At 41.5% G+C, this 21,453-nt stretch overlaps 1 protein-coding gene across 3 annotated transcripts in view; it reads right to left on the bottom strand.

Annotated features, from left to right (window-relative positions):
• Nucleotides 1-6,244: 6,244 nt before the first annotated feature.
• Nucleotides 6,245-21,453, bottom strand: part of LOC132872930 (vesicle-associated membrane protein 1-like) — a 55,861-nt gene continuing 40,652 nt past the window's right edge. The window contains exons 1-6 of one of the 3 annotated variants that reach the window (XR_009651506.1): nt 19,760-19,886; nt 17,435-17,500; nt 16,527-16,688; nt 10,564-10,707; nt 8,609-8,739; nt 6,245-6,826 (exon numbers count right to left, since the gene is read on the bottom strand). Coding sequence is in view for 1 of the 3 variants with exons in the window: in XM_060908067.1 (XP_060764050.1) it covers nt 6,665-6,826 (162 nt within the window). In the remaining 2 variants the exon portion in view is untranslated. Of the gene's footprint in view, nt 6,827-8,608; nt 8,740-10,563; nt 10,708-16,526; nt 16,689-17,434; nt 17,501-19,759; nt 19,887-21,453 lie in introns of those variants that run through there. The other 2 variants (XR_009651507.1, XM_060908067.1) reach the window with 2 other exon arrangements.

Raw genomic sequence — 21,453 nt, forward strand, 5'->3', positions numbered from 1 at the left:
TTCTGCACCACTGTTGATGATTTTCCTAAAACAGTGCATCCTGGAGTGTTTTATTCCTCTTGTACTACATAAACTGAAAGTCATATTCCCTTCTTTTCTTTTAATCTGTACAGTTGTATTGTCATGACTGTCTATTCTATTTTAAAAACTAAATAGAATATGTATAGTATTTTGTCATATTCTTTTCTACGTCTTCAAAATGCTTTCTATTCTATTCTGTCATATTCCCTCCTTTTCTCTTATAATGCATTCTATTATATTGTCCTAATTGTCTATCCTATTCTATATTGTCATGTTTTCTACTGTTCTGTGACCATCAGGGCAGGAATTTCACGAGGGCCTCAAGGGCCATGGCCCTCGTGCCCTCTCAATTTGGCCTTGTGCCCTTGGAAAAAAATATCTGCCATAAGGCCACAGTGGCCTTGATGCCCCAGGGGCGTCGTAGAGGGGGGTAAAGTAGGACTGATTCACAGGGTCCTGACTACAGGGAGGGCCCCTGGCTGGGAGGTCCCCAAAAGGAGTCTATTTTTTCCCCTTTCGTTTTTTTTTTTCTCAATAATGTCAATGGTATTTCATGCAAATTCAATGTTCTCTGGGAATACATCGGTTGAAATGTATGTCCCAGCCTGCAAATAGTACCTATATCAGACACCCCCATTATCAATGCACATTGGTTTAGTCCGCCCTCTCACGGACTTTGGATTGTATGCGCAACGGATTTTTTCATGCTTCGGCATGAAACGCAGCAGGCAGTTCTTATACCAACAAGGATCAATGTCGTCAGGCTTTCAGAAAAGAAAGGCAAGAAAGGCAGAGGAAACAAGATGAAGGAAAGCAACTGCTTACTGATTTCTTTCCCAAGAAAGGTGAGCCCAAATGTGAAAATTAACAACAGCTAACTGGTTATCCTGTTCAGTTGCATACCACCATGATAGTAGCCTAAATCAAATAATTCGAAATGAAATAATCTGTCATTTTGTAGGCTACCACATAATTGTGATAGAAGCCCTATTCTTGTCTTAAATTTACAACCCCGATTCCAAAAAAGTTGGGACAAAGTACAAATTGTAAATAAAAACGGAATGCAATGATGTGGAAGTTTCAAAATTCCATATTTTATTCAGAATAGAACATAGGTGACATATCAAATGTTTAAACTGAGAAAATGTATCATTTAAAGAGAAAAATTAGGTGATTTTAAATTTCATGACAACAACACATCTCAAAAAAGCTGGGACAAGGCCATGTTTACCACTGTGAGACATCCCCTTTTCTCTTTACAACAGTCTGTAAACGTCTGGGGACTGAGGAGACAAGTTGCTCAAGTTTAGGGATAGGAATGTTAACCCATTCTTGTCTAATGTAGGATTCTAGTTGCTCAACTGTCTTAGGTCTTTTTTGTCGTATCTTCCATTTTATCATGCGCCAAATGTTTTCTATGGGTGAAAGATCTGGACTGCAGGCTGGCCAGTTCAGTACCCGGACCCTTCTTCTACGCAGCCATGATGCTGTAATTGATGCAGTATGTGGTTTGGCATTGTCATGTTGGAAAATGCAAGGTCTTCCCTGAAAGAGACGTCGTCTGGATGGGAGCATATGTTGCTCTAGAACCTGGATATACCTTTCAGCATTGATGGTGTCTTTCCAGATGTGTAAGCTGCCCATGCCACACGCACTAATGCAACCCCATACCATCAGAGATGCAGGCTTCTGAACTGAGTGCTGATAACAACTCGGGTCGTCCTTCTCCTCTTTAGTCCGAATGACACGGCGTCCCTGATTTCCATAAAGAACTTCAAATTTTGATTCGTCTGACCACAGAACAGTTTTCCACTTTGCCACAGTCCATTTTAAATGAGCCTTGGCCCAGAGAAGACGTCTGCGCTTCTGGATCGTGTTTAGATACGGCTTCTTCTTTGAACTATAGAGTTTTAGCTGGCAACGGCGGATGGCACGGTGAATTGTGTTCACAGATAATGTTCTCTGGAAATATTCCTGAGCCCATTTTGTGATTTCCAATACAGAAGCATGCCTGTATGTGATGCAGTGCTGTCTAAGGGGCCGAAGATCACGGGCACCCAGTATGGTTTTCCGGCCTTGACCCTTACGCACAGAGATTCTTCCAGATTCTCTGAATCTTTTGATGATGTTATGCACTGTAGATATGTTCAAACTCTTTGCAATTTTACACTGTCGAACTCCTTTCTGATATTGCTCCACTATTTGTCAGCGCAGAATTGGGGGGATTGGTGATCCTCTTCCCATCTTTACTTCTGAGAGCCGCTGCCACTCCAAGATGCTCTTTTTATACCAAGTCATGTTAATGACCTATTGCCAATTGACCTAATGAGTTGCAATTTGGTCCTCCAGCTGTTCCTTTTTTGTACCTTTAACTTTTCCAGCCTCTTATTGCCCCTGTCCCAACTTTTTTGAGATGTGTTGCTGTCATGAAATTTCAAATGAGCCAATATTTGGCATGAAATTTCAAAATGTCTCACTTTCGACATTTGATATGTTGTCTATGTTCTACTGTGAATACAATATCGGTTTTTGAGATTTGTAAATTATTGCATTCTGTTTTTATTTACAATTTGTACTATGTCCCAACTTTTTTGGAATCGGGGTTGTATTTTCATAATTACTATTATAGATACAGTGTGTGTCCCAAAAGCCTAACATAGGGTCGATGTTGGTTCAAAATGTTGTCCAAATATTAGGAAAGCTAATTTATAAAATGAATCCCACTCAGTTTCAGAAAATGTCACAGAACGTGATGATGCCCCAGCCGCAACAGGTGTCAAGAACTTGAGAGAAGGTGAGCCTATCTTAGCCTAGATGTAAGGAAAAGCACACTATAAACCTTCTCCACCGGTGTGCGATGCCGCGCGCCCTCCTCAGGGGTGCCATAGAAACGTGGCTGACACTAAGATATAAAATGAAATGTAATCTAAATGATTACATTTATTCAAATTATTTAAGGTCAACAATGAGCCAGGAGAGATTAAACAGCCTTGCCCTTCTCTCCATTGAAAGTGAATTAGCAAGACAACTGGACTTTAAGCACCTCATCTGTGATTTTGCCACCAAGAAGACCCGTCAGTGGGCATTTAGTGGAATATAAATTACAATTTTTCCTACAACTTGTGAAAGCCTGTTTTCTGTTTTTCCATGTTCTCAAAGAAAAAAGATCAGTCAGTTTAATCATTATTTCTTATCTTTTAATTGTGCTGTAAAAAAGCTTTTCATGATTGTGGAAATCAGACTGCCATTTGTTCTTTTTTGAGGAGTCCCCACTTCAATGTTGTACTGCCTCTGGTGTTAATTATATATATATTATGAATAAAGAAAATGAAACAAAAAACTGTGCATGTGCAATATTTTCTGAGGAATCAATGCAATTGCAGCGGGGGGGTCCACGGAACTGGTGGTTCCTGGGGCCCCAAATTTGGTGCTACGCCCCTGTGATGCCCTCCAGTTTTGCGGTTTTGTAGTCTGCCTCATGACTCCCAATAGGCTTTAACATCACCTGCGTCTATTAAGAAAAAAATATGTCTTTTGATGACATTCTGGATTCTTATTGGGCAACTCATCAGTGGTTGATCGGACTTGAGCCTGGCATGAACCGCTCTGATGCGCTATAATGGCACCAATCTATCACCAGCCAACCAGGAGACTTAATCAAACGCATCCCCCGCCCACTTGTGTCCGCATCTGAGATATTGAATTTTCACAGAAGGAGGGAAGAAGTTGACTGAGATAAGACTGTGTGATAAATTAACCAACGAATAAGACAGGAATTTCAACATATACCTGTAGGGCTTAAGTTTGTTACCGTTAAATAAGCATTGCTTGTACAGTAACGTTATGTCATTATAATGCTGACCCACTTTTAATGTGCCGAGTACCGACTGTAGCCGGTAACAAATGCTAATTAGCTTGCTGTCAAGTTTTTCCTTTGTCGAGCTTTAAGCGTAAGGTTGTGGATGTTACTACTGCTTGTTCCTGCCGGAATATGATATGTGATATGTGCTGTTGTCTGGTCATAGCCACTTTTTTAATCTATGCAGTTAGCATTGATTAAAAAAGTGGCTATGACCAGACAACAGCACATATCACGTATCATATTAGTCCAGTTATATAATTATTGGTTAACCAATTATAAGTTATTTATCAGTCCTCAGAAAGGGATGCCTTGGACAGAGCAACATGGCGAAGCATAGTTAGAAGCTCAGTGTCTAAAATTGAAGACAAGCATGAAAGGGAGTATACGAGAGCTCCTGAAACCAGACATTCCATAGCAGCTCAACCAGGACATTCATGCCACCACTGAGAATGACTCTGTCACTCTGGTATGGGCCTCGCAGCCCATCTGTGTTTCTGCGCATCCTAATGAAGCAGTCATCATCACTAGCGATGGACAGCGGACGACTACATCAACTATTATTTATTATTTATTAAACTTGTAATGAGATTACTTGCATTTAAATTGTATGAATTAAATGTATTTATCTCAGAGATTTTATTGGACCAAATAAACAAACAGAGGCTTCTCGTATAGCTGAGCATTCATGTTCTTTAAGAATTCACCCTGAATTTAGCCTGGCAAGCCAGACTAAATGTGAATATTTAGTCTGGTCTTGATCGTAGACATTTCCGAAGGGTGTGGGTAGGGACAACCCGTTGTCTTTCAAACTGTCTCTGTGCGTATAGGCCAATGCTCTGACCAATCAGCGCAACAGTGACTGTGACATAGTCAGAGCGACAGAAAGCAGTGGGGGAGGCCTTGAAATAAATAATTTTTCAAAATGCGTATTAATTAATAAACAGGTTCTAGATATTAAGAAGTTTGGAGATAATGACCACAAGTTTGGAGTCTGTACCACATACTTAACTTATTTTTTTTTCAAGTGTTTTTCAAGGGTTTCCTTAAACTGTTTTTGAGTTTTTATTTTTATTTAGTGGTGTTTGGTGAAATAATTTCCCTTAAATTTAAAATAACAGGAAAATAAGAAACAATCAAAAAGTAATGTTTCAAAGCTGTTTATTAATTCTTCGTACTGCACAAACTAGCCCCATCCTTTTGGGTACGAGCAGAGCCAGCTGGTAGATCAGACTTTTGCCATAGCCGGTCGGCAAAACAGCGAAAACGTCGTTCTTGAAAAGGAATGAGCGGAGAGCCTCTTCCTGCTCATGTTTCAACGAAAACTCCAAGCCTAATTCTTCTAAAACTGATTCCAAAGCGGAGTCAAACAAGCGCTGTTCACTAGCCGTAGCCATCTTTCCTGTTGTGCTTTCTCCAGCGTCGCGCGGCCTTGTCGTCACTCTTGCAAAAGCCTGCCGAAAGAATCCAAACAAAAATCTTGCGTTGTGATTGGCGGGCACGATTTGATGCCCGGGGTGTTTTGTTGATATGGTGCGAGGCTAGACCCACTCGTAGGCAAAAATATTTCTGGCCGCTAGGCGAGTGGGTTTAGTTTACTAGGCTACCCTGACTTAGGAAATAAAGAGGAAATGATTGATGGAAAAATTTCCAAAACATTTTTGAATCTGCTTAAACAGAAGATCTGCAAGAAGACATGTATTACTGCTTATGTGACCTTCTAGGATTTGATATGCAGGGTGCCCAAGGTCATTTGAGGTCACTCCTCAACTTGAAATTCTGTAAAACAAATAATCTATTCGAGGGAAACGGTATTACATGCAGTATTTAATACAAAAGTCAGCAAGTACATTTTTAAGGAACTAAAACAGATGTGCAGCAGCTTCTTTCCCCTAAAATACCTTGAGTTTATTGTAAAAACCCTGCAGTTTCCTTCAGGTTCTCAGGATTCCTTTCACTTCTCAAAAACATGCCAGGATATGGATGGCTTCATGCCAGAATTGCCCCTAGGTGTGGATGAATGTGTGCATGCTCTGGCATTCTGTTCAGTATGTATTCCCACCTCACATGCAGTGTTCCTAGGATAATCTCCAGGTTCACTGCTACCCTGATCAGGATAAAGCTCTGGCTACATGAGAAGTGAAAAAATACAACCTTCTGGAACGACTGAGCTCCAAACCCTGGAGTCACTGTCACAAGCTACAGCCGTGGTTCTGTTTTTTTTTTTTTTAATAAGTAAGATTTGCCATAAGCTTGGGGTTGAGTTAGATGATAGGGTTTGGGGTTTGTTTAGCAAAATGGGAAGCAAAATTTCACCAAGGGCAAGTTTCCTCCAGTGTAGTGACAAAGAGGCAAACAATGTAGTCGCTCTTAATCTTAAGTGTTTAATTCATTCATTCAGAGCATATTTTACAAAGACACTGGCTCATTTATTTGACTGACTGTTAGATCTATTAAAAAACAAAACAAACAACAACAACAAAAAAAAAAAACCCAAAAAACCCCCCAGAGGTGACAGTGACAAAGAAAAACTCCCTGAGACTTCAGGAGGGAAAAAACCTGACCAGGAAGTAGACTCAGACTCAAACAGTTATCAGTACCAGTACTTGTACATGCACAAGAGTAAACACAAAGAGTATGGCGTGTGAGCAGAAGTAGGCATGACATGATGTGTCCTTCAGACCTTTTTGTCTTTTGAACACATAACTTAGCCTTTAAGCCCATCACTTCTTCTTAATCTCCGGCTTTTCGGCTTTTTAACCAGAGTCTCTGCTGTGTCTGTCCTTACTGTAGCCGCGATAACACACTACTAATGATGATGATGATGACCAGAACAACTGCTCCGACAATGATCGTGGTCCTCTGCTCTTTCTTAAATCGCAGACATGTGTTCTCAGTTTCCATCTTTTCCGCCACTTTCCTCGTTGTCTTTTCAAACTGTTTGCTCTGTCAAAAACACAAACAGGATTAGGTATAGGCTAGTTACAGTTTCAATACTATGACAGCAATATTTTATTTGCTTTGTCTTTCCCTAGCTGTTTAGTGCACCAGTCCTTCGAATGTTCTGGATGGATTTGGTTACACCAATAGTGTGGTGTCCTGAGAATTTTTTCACATGGGCTGCATCCAAATACTCATCATTATCTCATCACCTGACATCCAGCAGGCCAGTGACTTGCAGAGAGATCTTTGCCCAGGCCTACCTGTCAGCCATAGCTGCCTTGAGGTGGTCACTCAATAGGCTTACTGTATGTCCTTTTCAAGTAGGGGAGAGCGGGGTAAGATGAGCCACCCCCTGTTTCTAAGAAACAGTAAACAAATGTGACCATGTGACCACATTCAAAGGGGGCCGGGACCATTTACTTACACTTGTGGAGAGGAGCACCACATGTCAAACTAGGTGAGGGAGATATTTATAAAAATGTGTTTTTGTGCTTTCTAAGTCAATTCCATGTTTGTCCACAGTGAAGATGATTTAGAGAAGACAAAAGTAGAATAATATTTAGACACATTAGGGTTAAGTTAGTGGCTTTCTAAGCTATGATATGAATGCTAATAAAAATAATTTTGATTAGCCTAATCCCCTTTATTAGCATTTTTCTACAAAATGGTGGCCATGGGGTAAGATAACCCATTAGATGTGGGGCAAGTTGAGCCACTGGCTCAACTTACCCCATTGGTGGCTGAGCTTACCCAATATGGATGACACTTAAGTTTTCACATTTACTGGTCATATATGACAACAACATATATATATATATATATATATATATATATATATATATATATATATATATATATATATATATATATATATGACATCAGATGAGGAAGACCAGTTGTTAGATGTGGGGGATTATGTTGTGGCAAAATACACGGGGAAGAAGAAAGTGCATTTCTTCATTGGCCAGATAATCAAATTGGATGTCTTCGAAATAGAGGCAAGATTTCTCAAAAGAAGCCAGTCATGCCATGGCTCTGCAAGAAAGCCAACCTTTGTCTTCAAAGAGAAAGATGAGGATGTCCTGTCAAGACAGGATATTGTGAAAAAATTGCCCCGCCCCTTTACTGTTGGGGGGACAGCACGGAGGGAGAGGCAAATGGTGTTCCCTTGCCATTTGAACGCTTGGAACATTGAATAATGATGAAATGATTGAATGATTGATGGAATGATTGCTGCATGTTTTAGCAATGTTTTAACCTACTGAAAGAAATAAGATTCTTTTGGCACTGTTCTACTGTTTTAGTAATTTCTATAATATAGTATATCTCTCATTCCCTCTCTAACCATCCCTCTTTCTATCTATCTACACATATATCTCTCTCTATCCATCTATCTATCCCTCCCTATCCCATCTCGTTCTATCACCTCTCTCTTCATCTCCCCTTCTCTATGCAACGGCCCTATCCCCCACTTGATTGACTTGACTTGATTCATTGATTGCATTTCTAATAATAAAAGTTGTTTACTTTGTTAACCTAACATGTTTTGTGTTGGCTCAATTTACCCCACACAGTGGCTCATCTTACCCCGTGCATGGGGTAAGTTGAGCCACTTGACATTTTTTTTTCAAGAGGTAATATCACTCTAACCATAAGAGCTTATCAATTATGTTTTGCTCAGATAGTAACAGTACACTTTGAAATTTGGTATGGTGTGTAGACTGGAAGCAAAAATGGCTTTAACATGTAGTTATGATGAAAAATGTAAAAAGTGGCTCATCTTACCCCACTCTCCCCTACCATCTTCAGAGTGGTACATGGCCGGCCAAACTTGCACTTTGTGTCAGGCTCCCAGAGCAACACTTGCACCGCAGGTTGGTCGTGCCACATAATGTGATCGCAAAAAGCATCACTTCCTGATGATACATGAGAGGCGGGGTAAGTTGTCAGAGAGCTGATTATTGGACCAGTGATCATGCCAGGATACATTTAGGATTCTTCACAGCATACTAGTATAAGTACAATCCAGGGACTTTTCCTGAGCTTTGGTCAAGGACCCAAATTCTGAGCCATATAACAATATGGACTCGACTGACGCATTAAAAACCCTAATCTTAGTTTCCCTGGTCAGAGGTTCAACACAGACTTTGTATAGGGCATTAAGGGCACCCACTGATTTGGCTTTTTGACTTTCAATATCATGGGGCATACTTGTCCAACTGTCCAGGGACTTAAAGTCATTGACTTTCTCTATACTCGAGTTGTCAAGAGCATGAAGGGGGTTATTAGTCAAGGGGTTCAGGTGCATCACTTTGGTTTTCTTTGCATTTAGCTGGAGACCAACAGCCTGAGAAGCCAACTCGAGACAATGAAGAAGAGCCTCGACAGAACTGACAGTGTCTTCAAGGAGTGCGATGTCATCGGCGAAGTCTAAGTCGACAAGGTGGACTGTAGAGTGACGGGAGCTTCGTCTGCACTAAAGTACACATACTTCCATATGATTAGTATGCTAAAAGCAGTATTACTCTCTATATAAGTAGGGTGTCCGAATACTCAGTAGGCACCTGGATGATCTACTACATCTGTAGTATGCAAATGTACCACACTATGCTGTCCCATAATTCAGCTGAAATCTCTGATAACCAAAGAAGAAGAATTTCCATGGGGAAAAATATCCAGGTCAGAGGACAGGTAAGATGATGGTGATGGAGTTCATCCGAATTGTGTCCTTACTACTTGCTTGCATACTTATAGAACGTACCACAGTTACACTCGGGTACATAATGAGCATTGGGGTGCAGCCATGGGCAAATTTGGGCATTTTCTACTTTACATAGTTCTCAAATATGTTTTTGTTTTGCCAGTCTAGCAAACCTGAAAAATTATAATTCAAGATTTCGTTCCAGTTCCACTGAAAGACACCCTGCGGTCCTACCTGCACATTTTAATCTAATCTACCTTAGGAAAAACAACTTTACTGGCAACCTGTAAAGAAAAAATAAGAAGTTTATAAGATCATATCTCCTGAGATAAAAGTCACTTGATGCATTTAAAGACGTATCTCATTGTCATTTCTTCGCGCCACTGATCTCTGTATTGCAACATCTGGAACGTCATTCAAATGGTGGGACAATAAGTGCTGATTCATTCACTCACTTCTGTTCTGTTGACTGAATTCCTTGTTCTGTTTTGTCTCATCTAATTATCTGTAGCCGCTTTATCCTGTTCTACAGGGTCGCAGGCAAGCTGGAGCCTATCCCAGCTGACTATGGGCGAAAGGCGGGGTACACCCTGGACAAGTTGCCAGGTCATCACAGGGCTGACACATAGACACAGACAACCATTCACACTCACATTCACACCTACGGTCAATTTAGAGTCACCAGTTAACCTAACCTGCATGTCTTTGGACTGTGGGGGAAACCGGAGCACCCGGAGGAAACCCATGCGGACACGGGGAGAACATGCAAACTCCGCACAGAAAGGCCCTCGCCGGCCACGGGGCTCGAACCCGGACCTTCTTGCTGTGAGGCGACAGCGCTAACCACTACACCACCGTGCCGCCCCTGTTATGTTATGTATTTATATATATTTATATATTTTAAATCACTTAATAGGAGCATGGTGCAGGAGCAGAAATATGACTACACTTAAAGTCGAAATTGGGTCAAAATCATGTACACGGTACATTCTACAGCTAATGATATTTATGCATGAACATTCAGAAAGTTCATATTTACTTTCATCAGCAGTATTTCAGCTCTGTCGTCCAGTTCCTCTAGTTTGCCCTCGCGCTCTCCGACCCTGGTGAAATTCTCCTGCATGATGGTCCGAACCTCCTCCACATTCTCCTGAACCTGCTGCAGCTGGCTTTCTCCTTTTTTCTGAACACACACACACACACACACACACACACCCCTCAATGCTGAGTATCTGAGTATGCACAAAAAATGTCTGCCATTTTCACACACATGCAACAATCGTTTGATAAACAAGGTGCTGGTTAATATTCCATTATATTCCATCATATTTGAAATATATAGAGGATATTACATGGTTGTGCAAAGATATGAAGTTTATCTTCGAGTGGTGAACATATTCACGAGTGAATGAAGTGAACGAGTGAAAATATTTTTAACACAAGAAGATAAACTTCATATCTTCGTGCCACCATGTAAAGTTCTTTATATTGTATGGACACATCTACAAAAAAATATGCAAGTTAATCAAAAGAATTTTAATTTTGAACCGGTTTGCCATTTTGACAGCGTGCATCTAGTCAGCGGGAAAACACTGGGAGTGACATGATCGGAGTGAAATATCGGGAATTATTATCCATCCAGGACACTTTTTCCATGGAATAAAAACATGTATTCTATTCCCTTCGAGTGGGTTTATTGATGGCATGCAATAGTGTTATCATATCGCTTATGCTACATGTACTATGCCACTCTCCCCAATAAGCATGCAATATTGTTACAATATTGCACGTTGTCAAGACGACACGACATCACGTCAGCACTCGTGAAGATCCAATGACAAAATGTTTCTGCTGCGCGTGCGCACAATCATTTCTTTGCCCGTTGGGAAAGAGAGAAGACGAGGCTAATCCAGTGCTACTGCTAGGATTAGCTATGCTATAATTAAGTGCTAACTAAATAAACTAAAAACTGAAACTGAAGATGTGCTGAACACTCGAAAGTCTACCAAAACTTAATTATATATTCTTCACGCATATTTACAAGAGAAAAACATACCAAACCTGGACATCGAAAACCTGGAAAAGAGACGCGTCAGAGATGTAAAACTTTTGCGCTAGCGAGTGACTGTGATAGTTTGTAAATGAACATGGCTGTGAGGTTTGCTTTGTTAAAAGCAGATTTTGAGAGAGTTTTGGCTGCCAGGTCGCTCCGTTGTGTGTCGCTGTCGATGTTGATTTTAAAAGTAACTAAGTAAATTACACAGGGAAAATAATAATAATAATAATAATAATATTTGCTAACACTATACTGGCTGGAAGGTAACCGAACTGCCGCACTAACAGCACCGAGTCGCGGGTAAGCTAATTCATTCGAGAGTGCTGATATGAAGATAGTGTGTATGTATAATAATAATAATAATGACTTTTTTTTTCTGTTTCCGTTTCCGGTTGAGAGTACGTTGTGCGCATTCTGGCTGCTGCTTGTCACTAGAGCTTTTTATTTTATTTTCTCTCCTTTTTTTATTTTTATTTTTTCTTTTTTTGTGTGTTTGTGTAGTTTGATGTTTGTTTGAGTGTTTTGTCCGCCAGTTGTGGTGTAGCTCCGGACCCAGTTTTGGGCGTCGGTTCCCTCCAGGCCTTGGTTCGCTGTGGGTGATGCCTGTGCTCCCAGCTATGGACTGCAGTGAGCTTGTTGCTCATTTTAACATCGTGGTTGTCCAGCGCTCTGTGCTTTAGTGCTTGGCATGATGTTCTGAGTGATGTTGCTCGGTGGTGTCGCAGCGGCTGTGCAGGTGGTTTGGGACGTACCAGCGCTCTGCTTGCTTTGTGGATCCATGGCGTGGTGTTCTGAGTGATGTTGCCATGCGGTGGCGCAGCGGCTGTGCTGGCGGTGTGGGACTTGTTTTCGTGCACCTTTTGGTGGGACTGTGGCTGCTACACCACTGGAATGACATCCTGACCTTTATTTGGTGGACTTTTTCTGCCTATAATTGTAAAGCGACCTTGGGTTTTGAGAAAGGCGCTATATAAATCGAACTTATTATTATTATTATTATTGGCTGGCTTCTTTTTTTTGTGGTCTATCAGATATATTCCATTCAGCTACTCATCTTCTCGTTCAGTATCATGCTAGCTGAATGGAATATATCTGATATACCACTCAACGCCAGCCAATATTATTTAAATATGTCACTCAGATCTGTGTTCCCTTTTGTATGAAAAATGTGAGTTTTTCAACACGACAAGATAAACGTCATACGTATCTTCAAGCCAACATGTGATTTCTTTTTATTATATCGACACATTCACAAACAAAAAGTCCCCAAATTTATCAAAAAAATGTATTGATTTCCTCACGAGTGACATATAGAGGTTTATGTCACAGTTTTGGTTCTCCATGTCCCGGATGGAGCTCGGATGAAAATTAGGAGTGATGTATTTCCCAGTAAAACACTCGTGTCCATATAAGAAATATACAGTGTGTCAAATAGACTAACCGTATACTAATATATAGTATATGAAATATCGGATCTTTAACAGTGTCCAGTATTTAAAGGACATATACAGTACAGTATGTGTAAAATGTCTGGGTTTTTTTTCAATGTCTTGTCCACTATTCATTTCGTAATGAAAGACTGAACCTGAGCCCAGGTAGAGAAACCATCCCCATCTATCTCCCCGGGGGAAATTTGTGAACTTCTGATGTCGTAACACATCAGGACTGGCTGTCAATCAATCAATCAATCAATCAATCAATCAATCAATCAATCAATCAATCACAGGTTTCATTGAGAGAAAGTGAAAAGCGCCTCCTTCAGGCAGAAAAAATGTTTTGCTAGCTATTCATTTATCATCAAGGCCAAAAAATAATTACTTTATAAAATATTAACTACTCACTATGAGGACACTGAGGTTCAGTTTTGTTTCTTTTTTTAATTTAACCCCCCATGTGAAATTTTACTTTCAGATCAATATACAAACAATGACTTCCTGATAATGTGGGGGCAGAATGATGTCTGTGATGTGGAATAACCTGCATTTCAAGATCCAAGCTGCAGTGGTGATTCGTGCTGAAGATGAATTTTGGGTTTATATTTAATTACGTATTTCGTATTATTATACAATATCTGACCAAATATCTGACGTAGCTCTGAGATAGATATGCAAAAACATATGATATAAATGTGAGTGTTTCTGAGAGTTTGTAAAATGCAATCCTCGGTTTGTTTTATTTACTTAAAGTACTCATGAGAATGCAAACTAGTTCAGTTTGCTGACTGTAGTAATGTTAACTATTTGTTTATTTTCACATTTTTACCTCCGTCAGTGTGGTGTAGTGGTTAGCGCTGTCGCCTCACAGCAAGAAGGTCCGGGTTCGAGCCCTGTGGCCGGTGAGGGCCTTTCTGTGTGGAGTTTGCATGTTCTCCCCGTGTCCGCGTGGGTTTCCTCCGGGTGCTCCGGTTTCCCCCACAGTCCAAAGACATGCAGGTTAGGTTAACTGGTGACTCTAAATTGACCGTAGGTGTGAATGTGAGTGTGAATGGTTGTCTGTGTCTATGTGTCAGCCCTGTGATGACCTGGCGACTTGTCCAGGGTGTACCCCGCCTTTCGCCCGTAGTCAGCTGGGATAGGCTCCAGCTTGCCTGCGACCCTGTAGAACAGGATAAAGCGGCTAGAGATAATGAGATGAGATGAGACCTCCGTCAGCAGTGTTGGAGGAGGTTATGTTTTCGCCTTTGTTTGTTTGCCTGTTCCCAACATAACTCAAAAAGTAGTGAATGGATTTTGATGAAATTTGGAGGAAAAGTGAGCCATGGGCCAAGGAACAGTTGATTTTCGATTTTGATCCAAATCCGGATATGTATGCAGACCCAGGATTTTTTTATCTGTTCCCAACATAACTCAAAAATTAGTGAACAGGTTTGGATGAAATTTGGTGGAAATCTTTAGTATTATCTTAGGTTCAAGTGACTTCATTCGGATGTTGATAATTCTGTATGTGCCTTGGTGGAGGTATGTGCTCGACTCAGTGCCCTTCGAGTTCATTCATTTTTTTACATATAATTTTTTTCACATGCTTCATTTATTTGATCATGATTCATTTGTCATTGGATTCATCTTTTTACTTCACGTGATTTTTGACAAGATTCAAATATGAACAGGTTCACGGGTGTGCTTGTGTTTCCTCTTCATTGAGAAATTATCTGTGGTTTGTAAAACTGAATTTTATATTGCTTGAATTCCCCAACATTGTGTCTGTGGCCAAAATGAACATGATGAGCATGGATGCATCATGTGCAGAAAGTGTCAGGAGGTATATGACTGGTTACCAAGTGGCCAGTGTCAAGACCCGTTCTAGATGGAATTGGAATTTATTAAACCAGTGCTCATTTTCTGAACAAGCTCGCTCAATCAATTTTGCAGGAGGAGTTACTTGAGAAAAAACAGGGTGGCACTGTGGTGCAGTGGTTATCACTGTCACCTCACAGCAAGAAGGTTCTGGGTTCGAGCCAAACGGCCAACGAGGGCCTTTCTGTGTGGAGTTTGCATGTTCTCCCCGTGTCTGCATGGGTTTCCTCCGGGTGCTCCAGTTTCCCCCACAGTCCAAAGACATGCAGTTAGGCTAACTGGTGGCTCTAAATTGACCGTAGGTGTGGATGTGAGTGTGAATGGTTGTTTGTCTCTGTGTGTTAGCCCTGCGATGACCTGGCGACTAGTCCAGGGTGTACTCCGCCTCTTGCCCATAGTCAGCTGGGATAGGCTCCAGCTTGCCTGTGGCCGTGTACAGGATAAGTGGCTACAGATAATGGATGAATGGATGGATGGATAAACCAGTGCCCGTTTTCTGAACAAGATCGCTTAATCAATGACTTTATTTTGAAGGAGGAGTTACTTGAGAAAAAACAGGGTGGCACTGTGGTGCAGTGGTTATCACTGTCACCTCACATGCCTCTTTTCCACAAAAGCAGTTCCAGGGCTGGTTCGGGGCCAGTGCTTAGTTTGGAACCGGGTTTTCTGTTTCCACTGACAAAGAACTGGCTCTGGGGCCAGAAAAAACATTTCCAGGCTAGCACCAACTCTCTGCTGGGCCAGAGGAAAGAACCGCTTATGTCAGCGGGAGGGCGGCGTTGTTAAGACCAACAACAATAACAAGACCATGAAAGATCGCCATTTTTAAGCGACGAGAAGCAGCAGTTGTACAAACGCGAAGTAATTTATTATTATTGTTGTTGTTGCTGCTGCTTCCGCGTTGTTTTTGCTTCGATATTCGCACCAAGGTTTATGCCAACATAGCGACGCAACTGACGTATACAGCGACGTAATGACGTGGCTTCCCTTAGCACCACGAGCTATGGAAAAGCAAACTGGTTCTCAGCTGGTTCGCAAGTTGAACGAGTTATGAACCAGCACCAGCACTGTCCCCGAACCAGCCATGGAACTGATTTGGTGGAAAAGGGGTAACAGAAAGAAAGTTCTGGGTTTGAGTCTCACAGCCGACGGGGGCCTTTCTGTGTAGAATTTGCATGTTCTCCCCGTGTCTGCGTGGGTTTCCTCCCACAGTTCATAGACATGCAGATTAGGTAAAATACCCAGCAACTGGGGTTGTACAAGCCAGTGCATACTTGATGCCGGGCCCAAGCCTGGATAGATTGGGGAAGGTTGGATCAGCAAGGGCATCCGGTGTAAACACTTATGCCAAATCAAGTATGCAGAACAGATCTGCTGTGGTGACCCCTAATGGGTGCAGCCAAAAGAAGAAGTAACTTGAGAAAAAAAACACTACATTTTTTAAAGGCAGTTTAAAATCCAAGACAACAAACAAAACGTCTCAAGTCCGGACTTGAGTACTCCACCCCTGCTTAATCAGTTGTACAGAAAACAGTGGATCAGGTATTGACAGTGAGATACAGACCTGCACAGGTCTGTATGCACAATTATGAAGCGTAGAAGTAGAGAAAGTGATCCTAAAGTAAAAAGGATATTATAAAATTATTACTTTACCATGTTGGTTCTTGTCTTGACACGTTCTTCTAAAAGATGATCCTGGTTTCTGTCCCTTGTTTCCCTTCAGCTCTTCTCTCAGATCTCTCTCCCAGTCTTCTGAACTCACAGCTTTCTTTGTTCTTTAAAATAACCGTTTTTTTTAATCCTCTGGTTCTCCACCTACGCACATCACAGGTTGCCAGATTGAAGGTCGCAAATTGGAATCAAATGATCATCAGATTGCCAAGGTCACTTGTGTGATTTATTAGTTTGACTACCACACAGGGGCGTAGCACCAAATTTGGGGCCCCAGGAACCACCGGTTCCGTGGACCCCCCGCTGCAATTGCATTGATTCCTCAGAAAATATTGCACATGCACAGTTTTTTGTTTCATTTTCTTTATTCATAATATATAAAATTAACACCAGAGGCAGTACAACATTGAAGTGGGGACTCCTCAAATAAGAACAAATGGCAGTCTGATTTCCACAATCATGAAAAGCTTTTTTACAGCACAATTAAAGATAAGAAATAATGATTAAACTGACTGATCTTTTTTTCTTTGAGAACATGGAAAAACAGAAAACAGGCTTTCACAAGTTGTAGGAAAAATTGTAATTTATATTCCATTAAATGCCCACTGACGGGTCTTCTTGGTGGCAAAATCACAGATGAGGTGCTTAAAGTCCAGTTGTCTTGCTAATTCACTTTCAATGGAGAGAAGGGCAAGGCTGTTTAATCTCTCCTGGCTCATTGTTGACCTTAAATAATTTGAATAAATGTAATCATTTAGATTACATTTCATTTTATATCTTAGTGTCAGCCACGTTTCTATGGCACCCCTGAGGAGGGCGCGCGGCATCGCACACCGGTGGAGAAGGTTTATAGTGTGCTTTTCCTTACATCTAGGCTAAGATAGGCTCACCTTCTCTCAAGTTGTTGACACCTGTTGCGGCTGGGGCATCATCACGTTCTGTGACATTTTCTGAAACTGAGTGGGATTCATTTTATAAATTAGCTTTCCTAATATTTGGACAACATTTTGAACCAACATCGACCCTATGTTAGGCTTTTGGAACACACACTGTATCTATAATAGTAATTATGAAAATACAACCCCGATTCCAAAAAAGTTGGGACATAGTACAAATTGTAAATAAAAACGGAATGCAATAATTTACAAATCTCAAAAACCGATATTGTATTCACAGTAGAACATAGACAACATATCAAATGTCGAAAGTGAGACATTTTGAAATTTCATGCCAAATATTGGCTCATTTGAAATTTCATGACAGCAACACATCTCAAAAAAGTTGGGACAGGGGCAATAAGAGGCTGGAAAAGTTAAAGGTCCAAAAAAGGAACAGCTGGAGGACCAAATTGCAACTCATTAGGTCAACTGGCAATAGGTCATTAACATGACTGGGTATAAAAAGAGCATCTTGGAGTGGCAGCGGCTCTCAGAAGTAAAGATGGGAAGAGGATCACCAATCCCCCTAATTCTGCGCTGACAAATAGTGGAGCAATATCAGAAAGGAGTTCGACAGTGTAAAATTGCAAAGAGTTTGAACATATCATCTACAGTGCATAATAGCATCAAAAGATTCAGAGAATCTGGAAGAATCTCTGTGCGTAAGGGTCAAGGCCGGAAAACCATACTGGGTGCCCGTGATCTTCGGGCCCTTAGACGGCACTGCATCACATACAGGCATGCTTCTGTATTGGAAATCACAAAATGGGCTCAGGAATATTTCCAGAGAACATTATCTGTGAACACAATTCACCGTGCCATCCGCCATTGCCAGCTAAAACTCTATAGTTCAAAGAAGAAGCCGTATCTAAACATGATCCAGAAGCGCAGACGTCTTCTCTGGGCCAAGGCTCATTTAAAATGGACTGTGGCAAAGTGGAAAACTGTTCTGTGGTCAAACGAATCAAAATTTGAAGTTCTTTATGGAAATCAGGGACGCCGTGTCATTCGGACTAAAGAGGAGAAGGACGACCCAAGTTGTTATCAGCGCTCAGTTCAGAAGCCTGCATCTCTGATGGTATGGGGTTGCATTAGTGCGTGTGGCATGGGCAGCTTACACATCTGGAAAGACACCATCAATGCTGAAAGGTATATCCAGGTTCTAGAGCAACATATGCTCCCATCCAGATGACATCTCTTTCAGGGAAGACCTTGCATTTTCCAACATGACAATGCCAAACCACATACTGCATTGATTACAGCATCATGGCTGTGTAGAAGAAGGGTCCAGGTACTGAACTGGCCACCCTGCAGTCCAGATCTTTCACCCATAGAAAACATTTGGTGCATCATAAAATGGAAAATACGACAAAAAAGACCTAAGACAGTTGAGCAACTAGAATCCTACATTAGACAAGAATGGGTTAACATTCCTATCCCTAAACTTGAGCAACTTGTCTCCTCAGTCCCCAGACGTTTACAGACTGTTGTAAAGAGAAAGGGGATGTCTCACAGTGGTAAACATGGCCTTGTCCTAACTTTTTTGAGATGTGGTGTTGTCATGAAATTTAAAATCACCTAATGTTTCTCTTTAAATGATACATTTTCTCAGTTTAAACATTTGATATGTCATCTATGTTCTATTCTGAATAAAATATGGAATTTTGAAACTTCCACATCATTGCATTCCATTTTTATTTACAATTTGTACTTTGTCCCAAGGGCGGCACGGTGGTGTAGTGGTTAGCGCTGTCGCCTCACAGCAAGAAGGTCCTGGGTTCGAGCCCCGGGGCCGGCGAGGGCCTTTCTGTGTGGAGTTTGCATGTTCTCCCCGTGTCCGGGTGCTCCGGTTTCCCCCACAGTCCAAAGACATGCAGGTTAGGTTAACTGGTGACTCTAAATTGACCGTAGGTGTGAATGTGAGTGTGAATGGTTGTCTGTGTCTATGTGTCAGCCCTGTGATGACCTGGCGACTTGTCCAGGGTGTACCCCGCCTTTCGCCCGTAGTCAGCTGGGATAGGCTCCAGCTTGCCTGCGACCCTGTAGAAGGATAAAGCGGCTAGAGATAATGAGATGAGATGAGACTTTGTCCCAACTTTTTTGGAATCGGGGTTGTAAATTTAAGACAAGAATAGGGCTTCTATCACAATTATGTGGTAGCCTACAAAATGACAGATTATTTCATTTCGAATTATTTGATTTAGGCTACTATCATGGTGGTATGCAACTGAATAGGATAACCAGTTAGCTGTTGTTAATTTTCACATTTGGGCTCACCTTTCTTGGGAAAGAAATCAGTAAGCAGTTGCTTTCCTTCATCTTGTTTCCTCTGCCTTTCTTGCCTTTCTTTTCTGAAAGCCTGACGACATTGATCCTTGTTGGTATAAGAACTGTCTGCTGCGTTTCATGCCGAAGCATGAAAAAATCCGTTGCGCATACAATCAAAAGTCCGCGAGAGGGCGGACTAAACCAATGTGCATTGATAATGGGGGTGTCTGATATAGGTACTATTTGCAGGCTGGGACATATATTTCAACCGATGTATTCCCAGAGAACATTGAATTTGCATGAAATACCATTGACATTATTGAAAGAAAAAAAAAAACGAAAGGGGAAAAAATAGACTCCTTTTGGGGACCTCCCAGCCAGGGGCCCTCCCTGTAGTCAGGACCCTGTGAATCAGTCCTACTTTACCCCCCTCTACGACGCCCCTGCTACCACATAAACTTCACCTAAAATAGCAGCGAAAAATGATCCACTAATTTGCAGATGTTGACACAAGGAGAATTTCTACCATTCTCAGTCCTGCAAAAAATGTTCGATGTCCCATGATACATTGCGTTTACTGTAAACCAATGCACTGCTCTAAAACACTTTTCACAAACATGATGAGGCTGTCCTGGTTTTATTCACAGAAACAACAGCAAGTCCAATCGGCAATGTGCTGAAAAGTGTGCCAGGTTCTCCAAGCTGCAGAGACAACTTACCAACTGGTTTCCTCTTTAAAACTATGCATTTTGTTATTCACTGCACATAATTTTCTCTCATGGTTACCACCCAGTTGATACATTTCTTGCTTGGTGGCATATTTGGAAATCAGGAAGCTATTATCTTAACTGTCTCTGAATGCAGGTTGGAATGTGGAAGAACTCAAGGATGAAGGTGATGAGCTGGTGGAGTGTGACTCTTCCAAGCCACTCTCATGAACTACTGTAGAGTCGCTTTTGTACCATGAAGTGGTTGTTATAAACCTCAAACAGCACTCCATTTAACCCTGAGGAAGACCATGCTGTGGTCACAACCGAAGTAATCTTGCTCCACCGAGGAGATGTAGTATCGCTGGGGAAGTTAGGTTTTCTTCGAGGCTGTATATGGGGGAAGCTATGGCCTAATGGTTAGAGAAGCAGCTTTGGGACCAAAAAGTTGCTGGTTTGATTCCAAGAATGGCCGAAGTGCCCTTGAGCAAGGAACATAACCTCTGGATAAGAGCATCTGCTAAATGCCTGTAATGTACCATAACGTAACATGCTTGGTGGAGTGTTCTTGCCTGAGTCCACTACATGGCTCCTTGAGCTCCTCCCTTGCAATCTCCAGCTTGCTTCTTTTCTTCTTCTCCAGCAGTAGGAGTAGGGCGGGAGTAGCTCTGAATGGCTGTGTGAGTATCGCGAGAACTCAGAGGTGAGATTGAACATGGCGGCTTGCAGTTGTTGACAAAGGGGAGATACAGCACTAAAGATCCTACCAAAATAAACCCTTTTTTTTCGGACTAAATCAAACTAATACTCAGCGACTTTTTCTCATACATAATCCAACTTGTATTCCGATTACACTCTGGATGAATTAACGGAATTGGAGGCTTTCATCGAAGACCATTGTCTACATCTTCAGACAACTATGAACCCGGACCAGATTCACTCAACTCCGAATGCAACTCAGCCCGACTCCAAAAGAAGGAAAAGAGACTCTGCAAC

Source organism: Neoarius graeffei, chromosome 24, assembly GCF_027579695.1.
Source record: "Neoarius graeffei isolate fNeoGra1 chromosome 24, fNeoGra1.pri, whole genome shotgun sequence".
NCBI classification, from domain to species: Eukaryota; Metazoa; Chordata; class Actinopteri; order Siluriformes; family Ariidae; genus Neoarius; species Neoarius graeffei.